This window comes from Lepisma saccharinum, unplaced genomic scaffold (assembly GCF_977018435.1).
Source record: "Lepisma saccharinum unplaced genomic scaffold, izLepSacc3.1 HAP1_SCAFFOLD_195, whole genome shotgun sequence".
In the NCBI taxonomy this organism is placed as follows: domain Eukaryota; kingdom Metazoa; phylum Arthropoda; class Insecta; order Zygentoma; family Lepismatidae; genus Lepisma; species Lepisma saccharinum.
Window position 1 is genome coordinate 668,472 of NW_028142986.1, and position 22,264 is coordinate 690,735.

The window sequence follows — 22,264 nt, forward strand, 5'->3', positions numbered from 1 at the left end:
GATAAATAGCCTCTATCTATTAGTTAGCAGAAGGTTCCCTTATTCCTGAAACTGCTGTACCTGATGTCACATGGCATAATGTAAGTTGTATCCATCCATGCTATTGTGACAGGTAACACTTCTCCCATTTAAAAATACATGGGAAATTATAGGCCACAGTTGTTAATATACACCTAAAAAAACTATGGAATATTGTTATGATGGGGATTAGTTGATAGGTGCATCCTTGGAATACAACACCACATGGTGTTTGTCTCTGCTGGACATCCTTGTGTTTTCGCTGACATATGCCACAGTGCTTATTACCTGTTGCCTTATGTAATAATATTCCAATCTTGTGCCTAACATATCAATATTCCAAATTTTTTTCAGGAGTGTATATTAAATTTCATGTTTAATAAGATTTTAATCTTAGAAATGATGAGCACAATAGTAGAATGTATCAGTGCTGGTAAAATTTTAGTATCCGCAAAACGTATTTCTTCAATTTTACAGGAGAATGTACTTATCGAACAGTCTTTCCGTACACTTTTGAAAGGTTGTGGAAGTGTTTTTTCCCATCGCTTAATTTATTTCGCCGGTAAATCATGTATTTTTGAAGATTAATGTCTCTCCAATGCACGAAAGCTGTTGCCTCTATGTCCTCCTACAAATATGGCGTGCGTTCGATGATGTAACCCCCGGCCAGTGTTTCCAACCATGCCGTTGTTTTGCAAGAACATGACAATTTTAACTGTTTGCCTAACAGTGCCATGCATGGTTCGTGGGGCTATTTATGAATGGTTCGTGGGGTTTTCGAAAACACGGAAAAAAAATACAAAATCAGTAACACGAAAGTAGATATTTTTTGATTAAGAAGGTTGGAAACACTGCACACCACTGATCAGAGACAATAATTACTCGGTATGTAGAAAATTGATACTATTGTCGTGAAAAAAACTAAAATAAAGGAATTTCAGACGTTTGGCAGATACTAAAATTTTACCAACAAATAATTATTTTGAGAAGGATACCAAACTTTACAGCCTAACCTAACACACATTGCCATATAGCAAATTTATGAAATAACATAATTAAAAATTCCGAATGTTAAATATAAGCTATCATGAACAGCTGTGGGACGGGCACTACAAAAGGAAATATGAGGGAAAATATTTCTATGCATGCTTTTATGGCTACTTTCGGCCTCTCACTTTACACACCATTCTTCAGTATTAATTTGGAAACTTACATAAATCTGGCCTGTGGTGTACAATTACAGTTTTAAGGTATTAACATCATTAACATTATTGGACCTGAAAGATAGCTGACAGGACCACATTTTATAACTGTTACATTCGTTTTAGGTTTGGCTGTTTTGTTTCATATTATGTCTTTTTATTTTTTCAAATGAATATACTGCAGACACTATGATGCAGTGCAGACAGCCTACAAGTTTTAACATGAACATCTGCCACGATTTTATATATCTAGAAATCTTTGCACTTGTGATGTATTTAGGTGAAGGGGAAAATACAATTTAGAGTACTCTAGGAGCAGGAAGTAGAATATCAATATCTATATGTTAACATGGTATTCTGTAATGTTGGCTAAAGGTAGCAAAGAGAGTGATTATTTTTTTTATTTTTGCTATTAACAGAATAATCCATTTCATCTCCACTGACGTCAGGGAAAGTGACAAAAATACTGAATATACTGATATATTATCAAAAATGATATTTCTTTTATCAATTTGCGGATGTCGGACTTCACTGATTATTCATCAGATGGGAGTGAAGAATTCCAAAGGGCTCCACGTGTATTCCAGCAGAGGCCAAATCCATTGAGGGAAATGAGTGATGAGCAATTTAGAATGAGATTTCGTCTCAGAAAAGATGTTGTAGAAAATCTGGAGATGACATTAAGAGAATCTCTGCAGCCTACGACTAGAAGAAATATGGCTTTGTCTCCCATGTGTATGGTGTTGCTAGCACTGAGATTCTTCGCTACTGGCAGTTTTCAAATTGTGATTAGTGACTTGTTTAAAATAGACAAGGCAACTGCATGCCGGGCAATCCACAAAGTTACAGCAAAGATTGCTGCTTTGCGACAACAATATATTAGGATGCCAAACAACAGAGGTGAAAGAAGATGGGCCATGCGTAAATTTTATGAAATTGCCAATTTTCCATGTGTTTTAGGGGCAATAGATTGCACCCATATTCCAATCAAATCACCTGGAGGAGATAATGCGGAGATTTTCAGAAATCGCCATGGGTGGTTTTCACTGAATGTTCAAGCAATCTGCAATTCGGACCTGAGCTTTTGTATTGTTGTTTCCAGGTGGCCAGGATCATCGCACGACAGCAACGTTTTTCGGAATTCTAGGGTACATGCACAGTTTGAGGCAGGGGAATTTCCTGAAGGTGTGTTGCTGGGAGATAGTGGATATTTCTGTTGCCACTATCTTCTTACTCCTGTTGTACATGAAACTACACCCGCACACAGAGCCTACAATAAAGCGCACAGGAAAACAAGGTCAGCAATAGAACGTGCCTTTGGAGTTCTTAAGAGGCGATTTCCTTGCTTAAGTCTGGGACTTAGAGTCAATCTAGACCGAATCCCACCAATAATTGTTGCAACCTTTGTGTTGCACAATATTGCGTTAAATGTTGGAGATGATGTACCTGAAATTGATGATCATCTAATTGCAGAAAGACCTGTGTTTGCAGAGTTGCCAGAGCCAATACGTGAACAGGGAGACAGAAGGGAAAACACTGCTGTAAGAACTGCACTGATAACCAACAAGTTTTCATAAGAATTTTAACTTCAATGTAAGGTTGTTTGATTAGAGTGGATAGTGTCCTTATTTAACCATAGAGCTCCAGTCTTGATTGCTTTCACAATTGGCTCTGTTCATGATTACATTGCATTGTAAATAATACAATGTGTTTGTTTTGGCTCCAGGCCAAGATAGTGCATGAACAATATTTGACACTTCTTATAACACAGATTAGTACTCATCATGCAATATAAATATAATTGTCTACATGCTAAAAATATGTTCATAAATAAGTGAAACGTTACAGGATGAAAATGTCAGCATCTGCGCCATGCCATGCGCTATCTTGGTCCAGAGCCAAAACGAACATACTGTACTAACACCTTCATATAAAAAAATACAGTTACATATTAAAAGAGAATAGAGGTAAAGCAAATATGTAGATATAAAAATTGGTACACTTCTTTTTAAATCCATAGCATGACTGAGCATATTATCGACTTACAAAATTTAGTTTAACTTGCTCATTCTGCTCTTTTTTTTTTAACCATATAATTTTAGTCTGGACTGAATTGAGTTGGTAAGAAGCATTGGAGTTTTTTCTCTTTTCATGTGATCAAAGTTATGTCCTGAAACTTCATCACTCCCCACTGCCTGTCCGTATCGCATCATTCCTTCCCTTCTAGTTTTCCCCAATATACTCCTTGAAAATTTCATCTCTGTATGTAATTATTGGCACATAGTATGTGTTATATATTACCTTCTTGCATTTCGTAGGAACATCCCTGTTCCATGCTAATCTTTAAATGTTTTGATATAGTCCACCACCCATTTGTCCTCTTCTGTTATGTTAAAATTTTTCACAAAGGAAACAACTTACCTATGCATACTTTTTATAAATAATTTTGAGAAAGTGGATACTATTGAAATTGGTCTGTAATTATGTACATTTTGTTTCTTTCTTTCTTTATTAGAATATCATTCGGCTCTAATAAGTTCTTATTTTTTTAATTTTAATTGATACAAGTCTTATAAGCATTGTATTTGAATTAGATTTTATGCTTGGAATGACATGAGGGGAGTGATCTTCCTATGCTTTCAGGTATGATAATTGATAGATGCAATATTATTACTGAACAAGTTTGCAATATCTAGGGGATTTTCTTACATGTATTATTCCATCATAGTGATACAAAATATTTTTGTTCCAACTGCCCGAAAGTAAACACCCATTTAACAAGAAGCAACAAACTTTTTTATTTATAATGCAAGAATTATGTTTCCTTTTTGCTAATGATATTTGTTTGTTTATTTTTTGTATTAATTCTCAGATTCTATTCTATTGTGTTGTATTGTCTCCTTAATAATATAATCTTGCTACTAGTGATTTTGTTTCTTGCTGCTGTTTTTTTCCCAATGGAGAAGCCTTTTCAAAGATTTTTTGTTTTTCAAAACAAGTAAAAGGCTAGATTAACTTCATTCAAATTATACAATCTTCACTGCTGAGCAGGTATTTCTAGGAATCAAAATTGTCTTTGTTAAATGCTCTATTGTAGTAGTATGATAATTTCGTATTGCTCTTTTTCCAGGGAAGAGATTAGTTTTCATAATGAGAAGTTGAAATGACTGCAAAACGATAAGAAAAAAAAACAGTTTTTGGTATTTGGTATTTACATTTCTATGCTTTTTTATTCAACAATATTTGGTCAAATTACTTACCAGTGCACGTATCTGTTAAGCAGTGTAATGCATTCAGGGTGTTTATCTTTTAAGAAATCTATGCTGGTATCACCTTCGATTACAAATTCTTTTTTTGGTAGTGGGAAATGAGTCACACTTTTTTGCAGGTGATATGTAAATATTTATTATGTTGCTATGTGGTGTGTAATAGATAAGAGTACAAATAATGACTAGTTCCATTATGATAATATGGATCTAAAAACAATGTCAATATTGGGTAACACACCTTGTAAACCTTCAGGCATAAACTTTTTATTTCTTTCTTGTTTTATAGTTTTAGACCTTGTACATAATTATGATTTTTTCTTGTCACATAATAAATTGTTTTGTTTGATAAACTGATTTTAGTGTGTAAAAAGATGTGTTCTTTTCAATGAATGTTAGTATTTAATATTATCCTTAAATTGATTTCCTTTGTCGCACTAGAAGCAGGTTTGGGACGGATTTTGTAAACTGTCTTATTTGCAGTTTTCATATTTAGTTTACACATTATTTGAAACATTTTGTTTGCAAACAGTAGGACTCCCAGATGTGAAAAATACATCAGATGCTCTTAAGTAAGTAGGCTTGCCAACTTTAAACAATAAAAGTCTGGGAGATTTCTTTGCAGCCTCCAGACCAGGGTGTGAAATCACTGCAGATTGGTTGGGGGTTGGGAGTGGGGAGGAGCACGTGCACGCGCACACACACACACACAATTAAGTGAAGAGCCCGGATGTCATTTTGGTCATTTCTGACTTCATAGAAAAAAAGGTTATTAGAAGCTATACTGTAGATAAACTGTTTTCGTGTTTTGTTTACCAATTTGAAGGCTTTCACTAAGTTGAATGCAAATTATATGATATGCCTTTCACTCGAAAATTGGAAGGATTGCACATTTTACTTTGCAACTCAAAATTACCAAAATGTTTTACACCCGAGCCCGTGAATGATTAAATTATAAAATATATGTTTCACTGACGGTCCATTTCAAATAACATTGCAAATTGAAGATTTTAATGCTATCAATATGAACAATGATTTGCGTAACTAAGGGAAGGTTAAAAATTAAGAACTTACGTTTCCTGCATAAAATTCACATCTAAATGCTACTTATTAGTATATTATATACTTTGCAGTAGTTGACGAAAAGTGATGATAAATGGAGAAGAAATAACAAGTGAGACTAATTTCTGTAATCTTCTCCCCCCCTCTTCTCTCTCACCGTTTTCTATGTTCCCGGAATTGCTGGGTTCAGTGGCCTTGGAGATGAGACTTTTTGTTGTCCGTTCTTTGGGAATGTTTTCGATATTATTCCAGTAAAGGGGGGTATATTCGACTCCCAAAGTAATTGTTTGTTTGCTTATAAAACAAAAATTCCCCACCAGGAAAAGTTTTGTGGGGGGAAGAGAGAGAGAGGGGCAGCGGGGTAGGGAGCAACCCCCCCCCCCCAGGATTTTGTAGTTTCAAACCCTTTAGATTGAAACGTTCTGAAACACTAATTTCCTGAATATCAGTTGTTATCAGTTTGTAATCTTCATACTGTGAATACTAAATTGAATCAACTTGATCAAAACTATCTAGCAACCACAATTTGTAAACAAAGTACCATACTTGCCAGTATATAAGATGCAGTTTTTTCCCATAAAAGTAGGTCTGAAAAAACGGGGTGTGTCTTATATGCAGTTTTATATTAATTTCATTTCTGGAAATTTTCTCTTTGTTATATAATTTCTTTATTGCTTCCTTGCGATGTATGACGAACAAGATTAAAATGTATTCTTTCGTAGTTAGATTGGGTAAGTTATTTGCAGTGTTCAAAAGTAGCATGCTACTTGTAGCGGCGCTACGATAGCTAGCTACAAAATTTGTAGCGGAAGCAAAGCTATAAAATTCCTGCAGTTGTAGCAAAATTTCGCTACAGCTACTTTCTTCTCAGAAACCCTAGAACACTTGTTCGAATCACGTTGCCAGGAAAGCTACAATTCCTACCTTCTTCTCAGCATTTTCAGGTAAATTTTGAATGAGAAGATTACAAAAAAAAAAAAAAAAAAAAAGACAATAATGATTACTTTTGCAGGAGGTTCATAAAGACAGTCTTCCACATGGAAATACAGATAATCTATATTATAAATATCTTGATATCACAGATTATAGATATCTGTGTAATTTATTTCATTGGTATCTGAATAATTATAATATACAGATAAATAACTGACATATATGAATATATTCCAGCTAACAGGAAGGTTTTTTTAACGGCATCGCTATTTTGGGGTGAAACATGCCTCCTTTAAGGCACCCGTAAAAAAAAGCAAAAAAATAAAAAGGCCTCGTTTGCGCCACCTACAGAATAAATCCATGGTGCAAGAGGCCACAAAATGCCATTAATTACTATGTAAAACAAAACTTGCAGTGTAAAAACGAGTGATCCCTTTTCCACTACAAAGACATACCAATAGTGCCAGCCAGCATTTACCATTGTCAGGATATAGAATCACACCAGCAAGAAATAATTATTACAAGAATGGTGGAAACATTCGGGTTTACACATCAGTTTTCTCAATTATCTTTGTTTCACTTTTCTGTTACTTCCACTGATCATGACAATGAGGATGAATGTTTTATTTAGTAATTTTCTCATCTAGAGTCACTTTTGGCTAATTGTGAGAATGAGGAAGAATGATAAGCAGTATAAGGATTGGAGGAGCAGGAAGAAGGATCCCATCCTCCAGGCGTGTTTCCTAGTTTTTATTTTGAGTTTACTTTATAAACAGATAAGCTAAAGTTTTTTCCTCGGAAATGTGTGCAAAAACGGGGTCTTATCAGGACCTACTCAGCTTTGCAATTAGCCAAAAGTAGCAGAAACATTGACCATGACAACATAAACATTGAAAAGCACTTAATTCCACAGTAACACGCAATGAATTGAATCTATGTAATGCAGTCTTGAATGTTTTCATCATCTGCAGCTCTTGTGTACTCATTGGTGCAACAATGTGTTTTAACTTTCTATTTCTCCCTCCTCCCACTTAAACAATGATTCACTTTTCAAGAGCTTTCAAAATAATATTGAGAGGTTTGTTGTTTGTAATATATTTCTCTGCTGAAAATGCATACCAAATTAAAGAAAAAACTAATGCCTGGGAGACAACCCCATCAGGAAGGTTGACAAGCTTGGCTGAAAGGAAATTGTGGAAATAAAAATAATGTTTAAATACATTACACTTTATTTTTTTTTCCAGTTACATGCACACGTGTTACGAATTCCGTAGTATTTCTTGTAATTCCATGTCTTTAATTTGATTTTCTTTTTTCAATATGTCCATTTTTGGCTCGTGTTCAATTCTCATGCACTTCATCTTAAATTCATGTTCTGCATCGAGACATTCCACTCTCCTTTTGTAGAACTCTTCCTTCAGATTTTTTTTGCGGGGTGTGGTGCATGTTGATTGCGATGATCCTTGGCATAGTTGACCAGGCTGAAAGTAGACATTGCAGTATAAATTAGTGCTTTAATGAAAGACACTTACTCAACTTATTCTTTATCATTTGTCATGCAAAAAGAAAAATGAAAGGTTGTGGATAAATTTCCACCCATAAAGAATACAGTGAAAGGAAATAAGCAAATTTAATGCATGACAATGATTAAGATTCACACTTTGTCCATGAATGGTTATTGTTTTATGTTGGATGATTTGGCGATAACTTCTATGTTGCTGGGAGCTAAGTTTACTGGCCATTTGGGTCACCAACTTCCAAACATGAATTGAAGGGATTTTCCAACCTTTGGCATTGAATTTAATAAGAGATTTAGTAGCAACAAATACTGTGAATTTTTAGGGTGTAGCATCGCACTGGCAGATGTTCATGGGATGGATAATATTAAAATGCAAATTGATTTTTTTGCTTTATCTAATATGCAGGTCATATACAGAATAAAAATTTACAAGTTTCTTAGTCCTCACCTATGTATTTCATTTCATGATGGATGTGGCAAACACAGTTTAATTATTAGCTACAAAAAGTCTCATGTTTCCATGTTGAACAATTGCATAGTTTTTTCAGATTAATTTCGAAGACTCACTACCACTCCCCGGGAACAAACAAAGAAGTGAAGTGTTACCATATCCACTCCAGTACCCTTAGTGAATGAAGGCAGAGATCCTTCAAAATTAATTGGGAGAAAAAAACTATCCAATCGTGAAACACAGAAACATGAAACTACACATATCTGTCCACTGATCCTGTGGAACAAAGGATTTTTTTATCTTCTTGTGCATCATCATTAATTGATTGATTGAATTGCTTTATTTAACTTCGCTTCTTGTGCTACTTTTCGCTAATTTACAAAGATGAGGATGGGTGATGATATGATGAAATTGATAAATGGACACTCACAAACATCCATGGCCAGGATTCGAACCCGGGACCCCGGGCGTCGTAGTCATAATTATTCGCTTTGTATGGCTTTTCGAACGCATTATGTTGGAATGAATTTATATTCTGAGATCTCGATAGTTAATGAAATATATGGGAGAAACAGAATGTCAATACAGGATCCACGAGGGAAAAAAATTGTCCTAAAACAGGAGTTCTGGGGAAAAAAAAACTAGAGAATTGGTCACCCTACGTGCAATTCTATTCTGTGACTCTTATTGATTGAACATTACAGAGTTCACCTGGTCAATAGTAGCTTCAATACTTCCTTCACATTGGAAGAAAAAATATACAGTCGTAATCTTACAGCTTTACTTTCAAAGCTTGCTTTATTAGCATTGAATTTAAAATATTAGGGCATATTTGTTTGCACAAGAAAAGGTTAATTCCGACACAAATCAATGAACTGAATACTTCAATAGTTGTTTGTTTTCTTTTGGAGTTTTTGTTTTAAGTCCACTTTATGCCCAAATAACCTGGAATATTCAAATAAGAAAATAGCAGATTTCCAAACTTATAAATCATTATATAGGGTGAGGCAGTCAAACGGGAAGATTTGAAAAATTCGCAAAAAATAGAGAGCAAATAATATTTATTTTATGAACGTGAATGTACTGTACATGGGTTGAAATTACTAGTGTACCTGAAAAAATGTTCATTTTTAGAATATGGTGTCAGTAAGATAGCATCCTTGGTGTTGCCCACATTATCGGAGTAAATCCGCCCATGACATTGCATAGCATCTCCAACGGAATGTTGTGGATCTCTTGCCGAATTCGCTCCTTCAAATCATCCCTGGTTCTTGTGGGGGTTGTCCTTGAATACTTTGGATTCGAGGTAACCCCAAAGGAAAAAGTCAGGAGCTGCCAAGTTGGGTGAACTGAATCTTACTGACACCATATTCAAAAAATGAACATTTTTCAGGTACACTAGTAATTTCAACTCATGTACAGTACATTCAAGTTAAAAAAATAAATAATATTTGCTCTCTATTTTTTGTGAATTTTTTAAATCTTCCCATTTAACTACCTCACCCTGTACATCTTAGCACAGGATAAAGAGTTACATACCTCCACAGTCTCCACATGCTGCTCATCATCTACAATTACTTGCTCCACTACTTCGTATTCCAGCTCTTCTGCATGGGTTTTCTTTTGGGAGTCATTTATCCTTATATCTGAATTTAAGATAAAAAAAATATTATTTGAATAAAAAAGAATTACTAAGATAATTATTAAATAGGCATAATACAACCACAATCAATTTCATTTTGATGAGACTACAAATTTAAAAAAAAAAATCATATTCATGAGCTGTCAACTGAAAGAGAAATAAAAACAGAAGAATAAAGAATATGTGGTAACAGTTTCATAGATCGGAGACACATTAAAATCGGATATTTTGTGTTTCACATGGTCCATACTTACCAATTGTGTATTGTAGAACATTGCGGTGTCATTATGCTTTTTACATGAACAAATGCAATTTTTAAAATTCTGAGTGCTTTATTTTATTCCTTTCTACGCTTCCGGAACACACAATATGGTGGGCACATCTTGACTCAGATTGTGAGTATGCAGTGTTTCAACCTTGAGCACCGAAAAATGCCTACTAACATGTTTGTCACCGGTGGAAATTATGCATGGGTAGCTGATGTATAGCCCAGGTAACTGACGGATAGCCCCACAAACCATTATGTATGGTAGCTGACCGATAGCCCCACGAACCATTTCTGATAAGGTTTGGTTACGTTAGGCAAGCATTGTAAAAAAGAAAGGGGGTTGAACAGTGACAGGGGCTTACGTCAGTCATCAAACGTACACACCATCAGGTTGTCGTAGGGCAAGCAAGTGAAAGCAATGGCAATTGTGCGTCGGTGAGATATTTCTCTTGAAAAATACATGATTTCCCGGTCAAATATATTCCACAATGAAATAAAATACATTGACCTTGGAGAAACTCATTTCGGTAAGTAGTCTCTTGTGTAAAATTGAAGAAATGTGTCTCCGATGTATGAAACGGAGCGATTTTACAATACAGGGAATTTCTCCATTTTGTTTGAAATTCGGCATACTCACTAATTTTGGCCCCCTAATCACGAATCTGCAGTCAAAATTTGGCGCTCACACGTGGAAATAGCAAAATAATCGAAATTAAGTTCTTATTTCCACACCCTCGATTTCCGAATTTCCCGCCGGTTCCGGGCTCCGCCCCTGGGGTAATCGACCTACCGCCCCCAACCGCTATCGAGGCCCCGCCTATATCTATAGACTCCCTGTTAAGGGCATGTTAGAAAGTGGCCGGATTCACCTACCCCCAAATAAGCGCCAAATTTATACGTGAGCGCCAAATTTTAAGTGCAGATTCGTGATTAGGAGACCCAAATTAGTAAGTAACCGAAAATTCAAACAAATTGGAGAAATTCCCTGTATTGTTAAATTATACCTATGAAACTCTTACTGAATATGTACCAAACAGCTTTGAGATTAGAAACAACATGTAAAAAAAATACATACATTGTAATGTTAACTTTTTAAAGTTATATATATTTTTTTGTCTAAGTATTTCTTCCAGTTCTTAATTCACATGTGTAACTTAATTAAAATAACGATAAAAAATATCAAGTACATTTTTGCATTTCAGCTACTTGGTACTTGGTTTTCATTTGAGATTTCCTTTCCTTATAAAAATATTATTGGTAAATCAAAATTTATTTTTTCACTAAACCCTACCATTAGTGCTTCAAAATTTCCACAATGTTAATAAAAAACTTACCATAAACAACTTCAGGATGGAAACCAACATCATCATCAAACTGGTTTGCCAGTGGACAGAACTGGGGTTTCATAGCTGCTAGCAGCTTCTCATCCGACTCATCTGTCCTTGGTGGAACAAACCCCCCACCACCAGTCTTGTAAATTTCCACCTGAAATGCAATTAATTTGTTTTAATAACACAAGAAAACAAACATAAATAAACTAATTTCCATCTGACATCATAAAAGCATGCAATAGTGTTATAATTTTCCCGTTACAAGCACGTACAATTTTTTTTCTGGAGTGACTACCTTCGTCAGGTTTTGAGGTACTTTCACTACGTTTTAAACTGTGCATGCAGATGATCTACGACCTGGTAGTTTGTGCATTTATTTTCATACGGCTGAAAAGTACCTTTTCCTGCACATCATGAAGTTAGAAAAAAATACTGGCTTGTGTTATGATATCAATTGTTCTTGCTAAATGTCATGTGATGTAGGTATGATGGGGTATAGCAATCCTAAATGCTTTTGTTATTAGGTTAGGCAGGCCAGGTTTAGAGTTAACATTAAAATTACTTTCAAAAATACTTCTAATACCTAATTATGTGATTTCTGGTCCATCAGTTTAAGCTATTCTCACCACCAAGTGAATCATGTACGAAAGCATACCTCCCACGACATAAATCTCGCCATACATCTATTCGAAACCAAATTAATCACATATTTGTAGCTAAAAATCCATTACAACCCCATAACCAATGGCACATTGGTGGTTCCCATAATTTTTCGTGGCTAATTGTCCTAAAAATACTTTGAAAAATTAACTTACCTTGTCATTTGCATACGACTCTTTTTGCCCTTTTCTTCAGATTTTCATAACAAAGTTTCAAACTTTTCCAGTCTCGCTCGTTCTCATCTGACGCAGAATTAAAGCCCACCCTCAGATTTTGCCACGCGGTCTCTTTCCTCTTTGAGGTGAAACTATCGGTCTTTTTATTGGTACTATTATCGTATGGTCAAAACACCTACGAATCATGTATTTCGGACTTCTTTACATTGCTAACGTGTTGCGGAACCAGGGGGGCCACTCCGCGACTTGCACGTTATTGGCTAGAGCTTGTGACGTCACCAAGCGGACACGAGCGGTTGAAAGCTATGCGTAGAATGTAGCAGATGGCCCATGAAACGCTGTGTTTTCATGTATCTTTTGATATTATACACCAAAGCTGTTAATTTGATTTGACAGCAAGAGATCAAATACGCGATAGAAGAATACATTTATTCCAAAACAATGCATAGTTTATTTTTCATACATTATATGCGTGATATCTTGTCCCTGCAGGCTGTAGTCCACTGCCGGCTTTTCTTTCCAGCTAACCTATTGCATTTATTTTAAATGTCTCATTCTAAGGAAAGTTCTTGTCCGGGCATATTCTGATATGTCTTTTTACTGAATATCCTGGAATTTCCCTTTAATATTTTTACGCTACTTTTAACATTCTCCAGTTGATCGCCACGATGAGGATAAATTTGTTTTTGTAATTTAGCGTCTTCTTCCACTTTTGGCTAATCGCGACGAAGAGTATGAATGATGATTAGTTTAAATTGATGAAGGGACACTCGTAGCAGGCACGTATCCAAGGGGGAGCTTAGGGGGCTCGAACCCCCCAAAAAGTTTTCTGTTTACAATAGATAAAATGAGGTATTTGGTTTCTTGTGGTCGGAAATAAAATAATGTGACGATAATTTAAGGAGAGGAATAATTATCGAGTCAAGCACGTATCCAAGGTGGGAATCAGGGGTCTCCAGCACCCCCTTCAGGAAATTACGCTACATAAAATTAGGTTCATGGCTTCTTAAATAATGTGATGATAATTTGAGAGAAATAATTATCGAGGCAAGACACAGAAGAATGTTCTATAACCCTGTTATTGTTAATAGCGCGCACCCAAGGTGGGATCAGGGGGCTGGAGTCCACCTTAATTTTTTTCAGTTTACACTACATAAAATTAGGTTTTTGTTTTCTTGAATAGTGTGCCGATGATATAAGGAGAGAAATACTTACCAAGGCAATACGGAGACTGTTCTATAACCCTGTTGTTGATAATATTGCATTAAAACTTTTTTTGAGCTTTCGGTGTTGTCGCTGCACTATGTAAAGACTTGTCAGCATTTGGAAGCTGCAAACGTAGCGCCACACGTAGGGCGATTCATGGTAATTTTTTAATCTCTGGAAAGCGCGAGAGGGAAAGTTCATGAATAAGAGAAGGAGTCGAAATACTGGTAACATTAACGAATCGTTTTATCTGCGGAACATTCTAGAATATAATGAGGTTAAAATACGTGGCTTCAATTTCCAAGTTGATCTGTACAACAGAATCTGTTAATGAGAATTCAAAGGTAAGTGTGACAGTTCATTCATACTGTCGATTAGTGATCAATCAGTGTCCATTGGTGGCTTTACAAGATCTAGTGATTCGAAGATGAAAAGAACTAAATACCGTAAAGTAACGAAGTCTACTACTAGTTCCAATTGGGGTCCAAAGTTGAAGACATTGACGACAGCGGATCTTCCGGAGCCTCAGTGTAGTGCTAGTTCGGGTCGAGGGCCGAAGGGATCAACAACAATCCAACAATCAACAACCAACAATCTGTGTATTACTCTGTGCTGTTTGTGATCCACATGGATTTGTGATCATCCCTTCATCCATTTCATCTACTCACCATTCATTTTCATCTTTGCGATTAGCCAAGAGGTTATTTATACTTGAAATAAAACAAAAGTAATACAAATACAAAAAAAAATAATGGAACGATTATGCTGTTACGTTTTCCTGTATTTTAGGCACGTTGCATTTACCAGCCAACAGTCAGAGATTGCTTTTCGGTCGAATGATACTTCTAATAATCGGAGGTAAATGCAAGCTGAGAATTATAATTTGGTCTCTTATCCACCTGAGTTGAGGATCTAAATTTTTAAATTTTATTTGTAACAATATTTACTACTGCGAGGAATTAAAAAAAAAAGGAATTTTGGCACTGGCTTCCTATTCTGCAATAGTTACATTTGTTGTAAGAACATAATACATTAATTTACTTTGTATAAATATTACATTATCCATCGCTTTTCCTAATTAAATCTCATACCATATCCAACACACACATAAAATGTGTTTTACTAATAATACAGTGCGCAATTAGTAGTGTATATTAGTTGTTTCAAAGTAGTACTTAGTAGGTATGCTCTTTTTTTATCAATTGAATATCACTTTTTGACATATTTTGACAATTTTTTGTCGATGTTTTAGCGTTTAGCAATGTTTTTAGTACAATTTTCACTATACTCATTTTTCCCCCACTCGTACTTAGTAGGTATCCTCTTTTTTTATCAATTGAATATCACTTTTTGACATATTTTGACAATTTTTTGTCGATGTTTTAGCGTTTAGCAATGTTTTTAGTACAATTTTCACTATACTCATTTTTCCCCCACTCGTACTTGGTAGGTATATTATGATCTTACGTGATACAACTTAACCTATCCTTTTTTTACGATTATTTAATTTTTTTACGATCCTAAGTGATATAACTTAACCTATCATTTTTTTATTTATGCACTGTTTGAACGTCATCATTTGAGGATCATATTTTGTAGGTATTTTTTTTTATCAATCGAATATAAGTTTTTGACATATTTTGACAATTTTTTGTCGATGTTATAGCGTTTAGCGATGTTTTAGTACAAATTTTCACTGCACTCATTTTTTCCATTTATACTTGGTAGGTATATCACGATCTTACGTGATACAACTTAACCTATCCTTTTTTTTTACGATTTTTTAATTTTTTTTACGATCCTAAGTGATATAACTTAACCTATCATTTTTTTATTTACGCACCGAACTAACCTACAAGGGACTCTGTTTGTTTTAATATTTCAGTATTATAAGGTTTTCACAAATTTTATATAACCTAAAATGTGTTGGATGTTGATTTTTAGTATGTGGCAATTTTTTATGAATTTTAAAACTGCTCCGTGACCCTCTCGTTCTTCACGTCGTAGGCGAAGGACTTCTCTGCAATCAGGATGACACTGCATAGGGTATCCTCGGGCTAGGCATCGTGGAACTCGCAAACACCCACTCTACAAAAATTCTACTATATGATCTTTCACTGGCTAAGCTAACCTACAAATAGGAATTGCCAGCACTGACTTATAAACCCACTGGGTCTTCTTGGCATGTTTTTTCATGATGTGTTGCCAGGCTATTGGGCATCTTGGCGTATACAATGTATATATTTTGAGAGGGGGGTTATAGCTTTTTATGCTGTACGAATACTAAAAACTTGACAGTGACAACCAACAGAGTAAATAAACCTACATGCAGAAACTAACAACACTAGTTTCTGACAGTGAATTTGAAATAAAATATTAAACAAAATACATGAGTAAGCACTGTGATTACAAATAATACCAGTGTTATGCCCCCCCCCCAACTCCAACTGGGCAACTGGGGAAAATAATTGTACAACAATTTGAATGGAAGCACATGTTTTTACGCTCTCGTAATACTGACCTTGCCCCAGTGATTTTAAATTGCTTCCATCCGCTTTTTTTTTCTGTGTTATTTCCGCATGCACGCAACATTCGCTTTCAATAGACAGAAGGAGTGTTAGTATAGCAGGTTTTGAGTTTACAATTTATTAAATTAAACAATAATTTATGTAAGAATATACTTGTACTTACCGAACACAAAATAATAAAAGCACATGTGAATGTTTGCGTGTGTTCATGTTATATGACGACTGAGTAAAAAATAATGTTGACTCCCCGAAAGATAAAAGTTCCCGGTTCGACATCAGATGCATGCAAATTTTATGTTTTGCTCTACAAAATCTTGATTTTTATGTTTGTGCTATTTGTCATACAGCAGAGGAGAAGAGGGGAGAGGGGAGGGGAGGGGGTACTATTAGCGCCATCTATTAGCAAACAATAGAAATAAAAAGTAGGGTCAAACTTTTTCAACACCCAAAAATTTTAAACGTCCTCGCGTAGTAATACGATCAGCTGAAGATGTTTGAAGGAGTACTCTTAGTCGACGAAGCTAATTGCTAGGGCCCATATATTGCTAAAATGTTCTTTAATTTACATATTTCTCATACCGCCATATGTTGTTCTAGTTGACTTCTTCCAAAAAAATGCTAATTAGCGAGAGTTAATTAAGCAAGGCAAGTAAAAGAAGCAAATAGGACAATATGTGGTGGCGTGGAAATATGTAAAAATTCGATAAAATTCGAATTAAAATTGGGGGACATTTTGCAGTTTTTTCCTATAATATACAAAACATTTACCGTACATAATTTTTTCTATTTACAACAGTATAAAATAAGAGGAATGTGTGACAATATCCATATTAATTAGGAAGGTATGTCGTATGCTAGGTTAGCTAATTCTGTCTTCTACAGCTTCACTGTTTAGAGGAAAGATGGAAAAAGAGAGCTCTACAAAAACTAATGCTCTTAACAATATTGTACGCCCCGTGAAAATTATATATAAATAAGGCATAAGCGTATTATCTGCTTTCACGTCAGATTTTCCCAACCTGTGAGCTGTAGTGTTTAGGTGACAAACGACCTGCTCAAATATAATACCGTTGACAATATTGTACGCCCCGTGAAAATTATATATAAATAAGGCATAAGCGTATTATCTGCTTTTACGTCAGATTTTCCCAACCTGTGAGCTGTAGTGTTTAGGTGACAAGCGACCTGCTCAAATATAATACCGTTGACAATATTGTATGCCCCGTGAAAATTATATATAAATAAGGCATAAGCGTATTATCTGCTTTCACGTCAGATTTTCCCAACCTGTGAGCTGTAGTGTTTAGGCGACAAACGACCTGCTCAAATATAATACCGTTGACAATATTGTACGCCCCGTGAAAATTATATATAAATAAGGCATAAGCGTATTATCTGCTTTCATGTCAGATTTTCCCAACCTGTGAGCTGTAGTGTTTAGGTGACAAGCGACCTGCTGAAATATAATACCGTTGACAATATTGTATGCCCCGTGAAAATTATATATAAATAAGGCATAAGCGTATTATCTACTTTCATGTCAGATTTTCCCAACCTGTGAGCTGTAGTGTTTAGGTGACAAGCGGCCCGCTCAAATATAATACTGTTGACAATATTGTACGTATATTGTATTGTATAGGAGACTAGAAGCATATAATTTGGCGAAAAAAAAAACCAAGTAAGGTCATAGAAAATAGTTAAAAAAAAAGTGAACAATTATATTTTGCATTGCACAGCATTAGGTATTAAATAACATACCCCCAAAAAAATCTCTGCATTATGCGTTCTGAAAAAAAATTGCCCTACGTGCCAAACTGCTGTGTCAAGTAAACATTTTTAAAAGCACTGTCGTACTTGTGTGCCGTGAAAGCAAATATGTGCGACCAAACTGTGTTCTAAGTGTGGAAAAAAATATTTCTATTGCCAACTTCAAGTTGTTTTTTTTTGATACGTATATATATTATTATTTTTTTAACAGAGGAAGAAAGTTCGTGCTTCGGAAAATGCGAGGATGTGCGTAGTGATATCTTTCTTCTCCTGCATAGACTTGTACCAATCATCAGTATACCGTCTTCTTCCCTGCATTGCCTCGTTCAGTTCGTCCGACCTCTCGTTTAATTTTTCCCCTGCAGCCGAAAGCAGAATGTTGAGATCATCGCACCTCAGGCTGCTGATCTCCCGAAGATGGTCCTTGAGAACCATTTCACAAGGGATGCGAAATTCCGGCGTCGTTCTTGCTATGATTACAAGTTTCCCTACATCCTCACAATCTCCGTTTACTGCGTGTTTAAATATTTTACATAGTAGCTCGGGTGGCAAATCAGTTATGCAAGCCATGTTGTTTTTTTTACTGTATGTTATTTATATACCCTACCCCAATTTTTGTTTCGTGTTCATGGCGATGGTGGTAGAGTGCCACACACGTAAATTTGCCGTTGCGTAGAAACGAATTTTCGTTTCGTCTCCCTCTCTCTTAGCATCATGTGTTCTACCCTACTCAATAATCTTTGCTATTGTTGCCATATTGTTATTCCATTCCTGGACACACTCGTGCAAACATCATTGAAAACAATTGAATAGTGCTCCAGCTCGCGGTTCCCACCGTTCGGTAGGGATGCTAATGTGACAGTATAGCACGGCGTAGTGCTTGCTTCTTTTATGCAGTGTATGTTTATTGGCTAGCTAGTAACTAGTGTTGCCAACTGTAATAATGAAGCACTATTTCTGTCATGGAAGGGGAAAAGGCAGGTAAAGTGGCGGTGAGTTTTGTTGGATTGGAAGTACCATATTTTTATTTTATACTAAGTATTTGATCGGTTTGACGTTGTGTGCGTGTATTGCGTGTGTGTATGTAAAAGTGTGTGTTTGCTAATGAACGTTAAATTCCATAATGCCTCCAGTTCTGTCGAAGTTGAAATCAAAAACCTTGCATAGCCAAGCTCGGGAAATTCTAAGCAACGTGCACGAGTTTATGAAGGAGGAAGCCAGTCATGGTGTTAGCATCCCAATAAAGTATTTTGGCAAGAGAGCAGCGAACAGTAGCAACAAATTGTTCATATTTTATAATTTTGGAATTATTCAAAATAAATAAATTATGTAGCTCCAACATCATTTCAACTCTGGCTCCGGCACGTGTTCTTGTAGAAATTGTATAGAGGAGGCTGTTATTTTTGCTGCTTAATGCGATACATATTGTTTTCTGTGTTAAAATTGCCATGCTTTGATGGGTGATAAGCCTATTGAAAACTGTGATCGAGCGAGATATTCTTTTGTGCTGAATAGTATTGAAATAGCATAAGAAGTCTTATTATTTATTTTATATTTTGATGTTTTAGTTAGGAATATATTGATTTTCAATTTTCCGTTGCTGCGTAATGACCGGGGGGGGGGGGGTCGAAATAGAGCGGCATCTGCTGCCACCTCCCAGGGAGGCAAAATGACTAGCGCCGGCCCTGGTTCATAACAAAAGAAAAAGCCGCGCAGCTTATCGTCTAGTGGCAGTATATGTACTTGTTATTGTTGTGGAAGTCGGTATCCTTTGTAAATGTACAACAAAGGTAACCGACTGTCGCCGATCTCAGAGAGGAAATAATAATACTGCTTCAGGGGGAGTGTTATGGTGCAATTGTAGCGGTTTAACACGTTGGCATGTTATTATCTGTCGTTGCAGTTCCATACCAGTGTATACGGGTTTTGGAAGTGAAAAGTTAGAACGCCACCAGTGCATTAATGCAATGAAAAATAATATATATATTTTTTTATTTTGTTTGAAATTACTCAAATAAGGAATCGTATGAAAAAGTCTTCTTTGCAGCATTTTTGGTAATTTTACTTATGTGTTAGTTCATATTTTGCGAATTTTTAGTCCATATGTATGTAGCTACATACAAAGTCACTTGTTAGTACATATTAATCCTAGTCCTGGTATAATGCATGACGTTTAAAACTCAACGTTAGATAGACCTGAATTTTCTAATTTTATTGTTGTACGTAACAGCTGTGCATCGGCGCACTGCAACGATTTTTCTATCTGCTCCATTAGCAACACCGCTTCTTTAGTTGTTTCGCGTATCGCACGGTAGAATTATCTGCGCTGGACTCTACCCAGTGCGTGTTGTAAGCGATGTCATGATTTTTGCATGCGGCGTCCAACGGATTCACACCCTTGTCCCCCTCTCTCCAATTTTTTCTCGAGTTTGGTACCCGGTCCGCAGTACTGGTAGCCAGGTAAATACATCTCAAAAGGTAACTTGTACGTACAGGCACCTGTACGTGTTCTTGAAAAGTTTGGAACAATCCAAATACCAGCAACTGATGAAACTGTACGATGGTCTGGACATTGCAACGTTCGCCTCGGAAATAAAACCACTCGACGATTGTCGTGAAAATTCAGTCGTTATGTTCGACAACGCCATCCTGGAAAATCAAAATGAAATTCGCAACTTTTTCACGCAAGGTCGTCACAAAAAAAAAATGGATTGTTTTTACCTAGCTCAAACGTTTTCCAAAATTCCAAAACAGTTAGTACGCGACCACGCTAATTTCATATGTTTGTTTCGTCAAGATCACACCAACCTCAAGCACGCGTACGATGACCACGTAGGCGGAGACATGAACTACAATTAATTTTCGGAACGTTGCTGCTCTACTTGCTGGAACGGTGACGATTTCGGATTCGCGACGATCGACATGACGAGGAAACCCAACGACGGAAAATACAGAAACAAAATCAACGACTTTCTAAACGTTGCAACGTTGTGAGAAACGACGTTTATTTATATAAACGTTTATATAAATAAACGTCGTTTCTCACAACGTTGCAACGTTTAGAAAGTCGTTGATTTTGTTTCTGTATTTTCCGTCGTTGGGTTTCCTCGTCATGTCGATCGTCGCGAATCCGAAATCGTCACCGTTCCAGCAAGTAGAGCAGCAACGTTCCGAAAAATTAATTGTAGTTCATGTCTCCGCCTACGTGGTCATCGTACGCGTGCTTGAGGTTGGTGTGATCTTGACGAAACAAACATATGAAATTAGCGTGGTCGCGTACTAACTGTTTTGGAATTTTGGAAAACGTTTGAGCTAGGTAAAAACAATCCATTTTTTTTTGTGACGACCTTGCGTGAAAAAGTTGCGAATTTCATTTTGATTTTCCAGGATGGCGTTGTCGAACATAACGACTGAATTTTCACGACAATCGTCGAGTGGTTTTTATTCTCGAGGGCGAACGTTGCAATGTCCAGACCATCGTACAGTTTCATCAGTTGCTGGTATTTGGATTGTTCCAAACTTTTCAAGAACACGTACAGGTGCCTGTACGTACAAGTTACCTTTTGAGATGTATTTACCTGGCTACCAGTACTGCGGACCGGGTACCAAACTCGAGAAAAAATTGGAGAGAGGGGGACAAGGGTGTGAATCCGTTGGACGCCGCATGCAAAAATCATGACATCGCTTACAACACGCACTGGGTAGAGTCCAGCGCAGATAATTCTACCGTGCGATACGCGAAACAACTAAAGAAGCGGTGTTGCTAATGGAGCAGATAGAAAAATCGTTGCAGTGCGCCGATGCACAGCTGTTACGTACAACAATAAAATTAGAAAATTCAGGTCTATCTAACGTTGAGTTTTAAACGTCATGCATTATACCAGGACTAGGATTAATATGTACTAACAAGTGACTTTGTATGTAGCTACATACATATGGACTAAAAATTCGCAAAATATGAACTAACACATAAGTAAAATTACCAAAAATGCTGCAAAGAAGACTTTTTCATACGATTCCTTATTTGAGTAATTTCAAACAAAATAAAAAAATATATATATTATTTTTCATTGCATTAATGCACTGGTGGCGTTCTAACTTTTCACTTCCAAAACCCGTATACACTGGTTATGGAACTGCAACGACAGATAATAACATGCCAACGTGTTAAAACCGCTACAATTGCACCATAACACTCCCCCTGAAGCAGTATTATTATTTCCTCTCTGAGATCG

At 36.1% G+C, this 22,264-nt stretch overlaps 1 protein-coding gene across 1 annotated transcript; it reads right to left on the reverse strand.

Annotated features, from left to right (window-relative positions):
- Positions 1 to 7,740: 7,740 nt before the first annotated feature.
- Positions 7,741 to 11,846, reverse strand: LOC145982494 (uncharacterized; the record flags this gene model as incomplete). The annotated part of the gene is made up of 3 exons (XM_083115952.1): positions 7,741 to 7,962; positions 9,991 to 10,097; positions 11,696 to 11,846. Coding segments are annotated over 3 exons (480 nt in total), but the record flags the coding sequence as incomplete, so codon positions are not given.
- Positions 11,847 to 22,264: the final 10,418 nt, after the last annotated feature.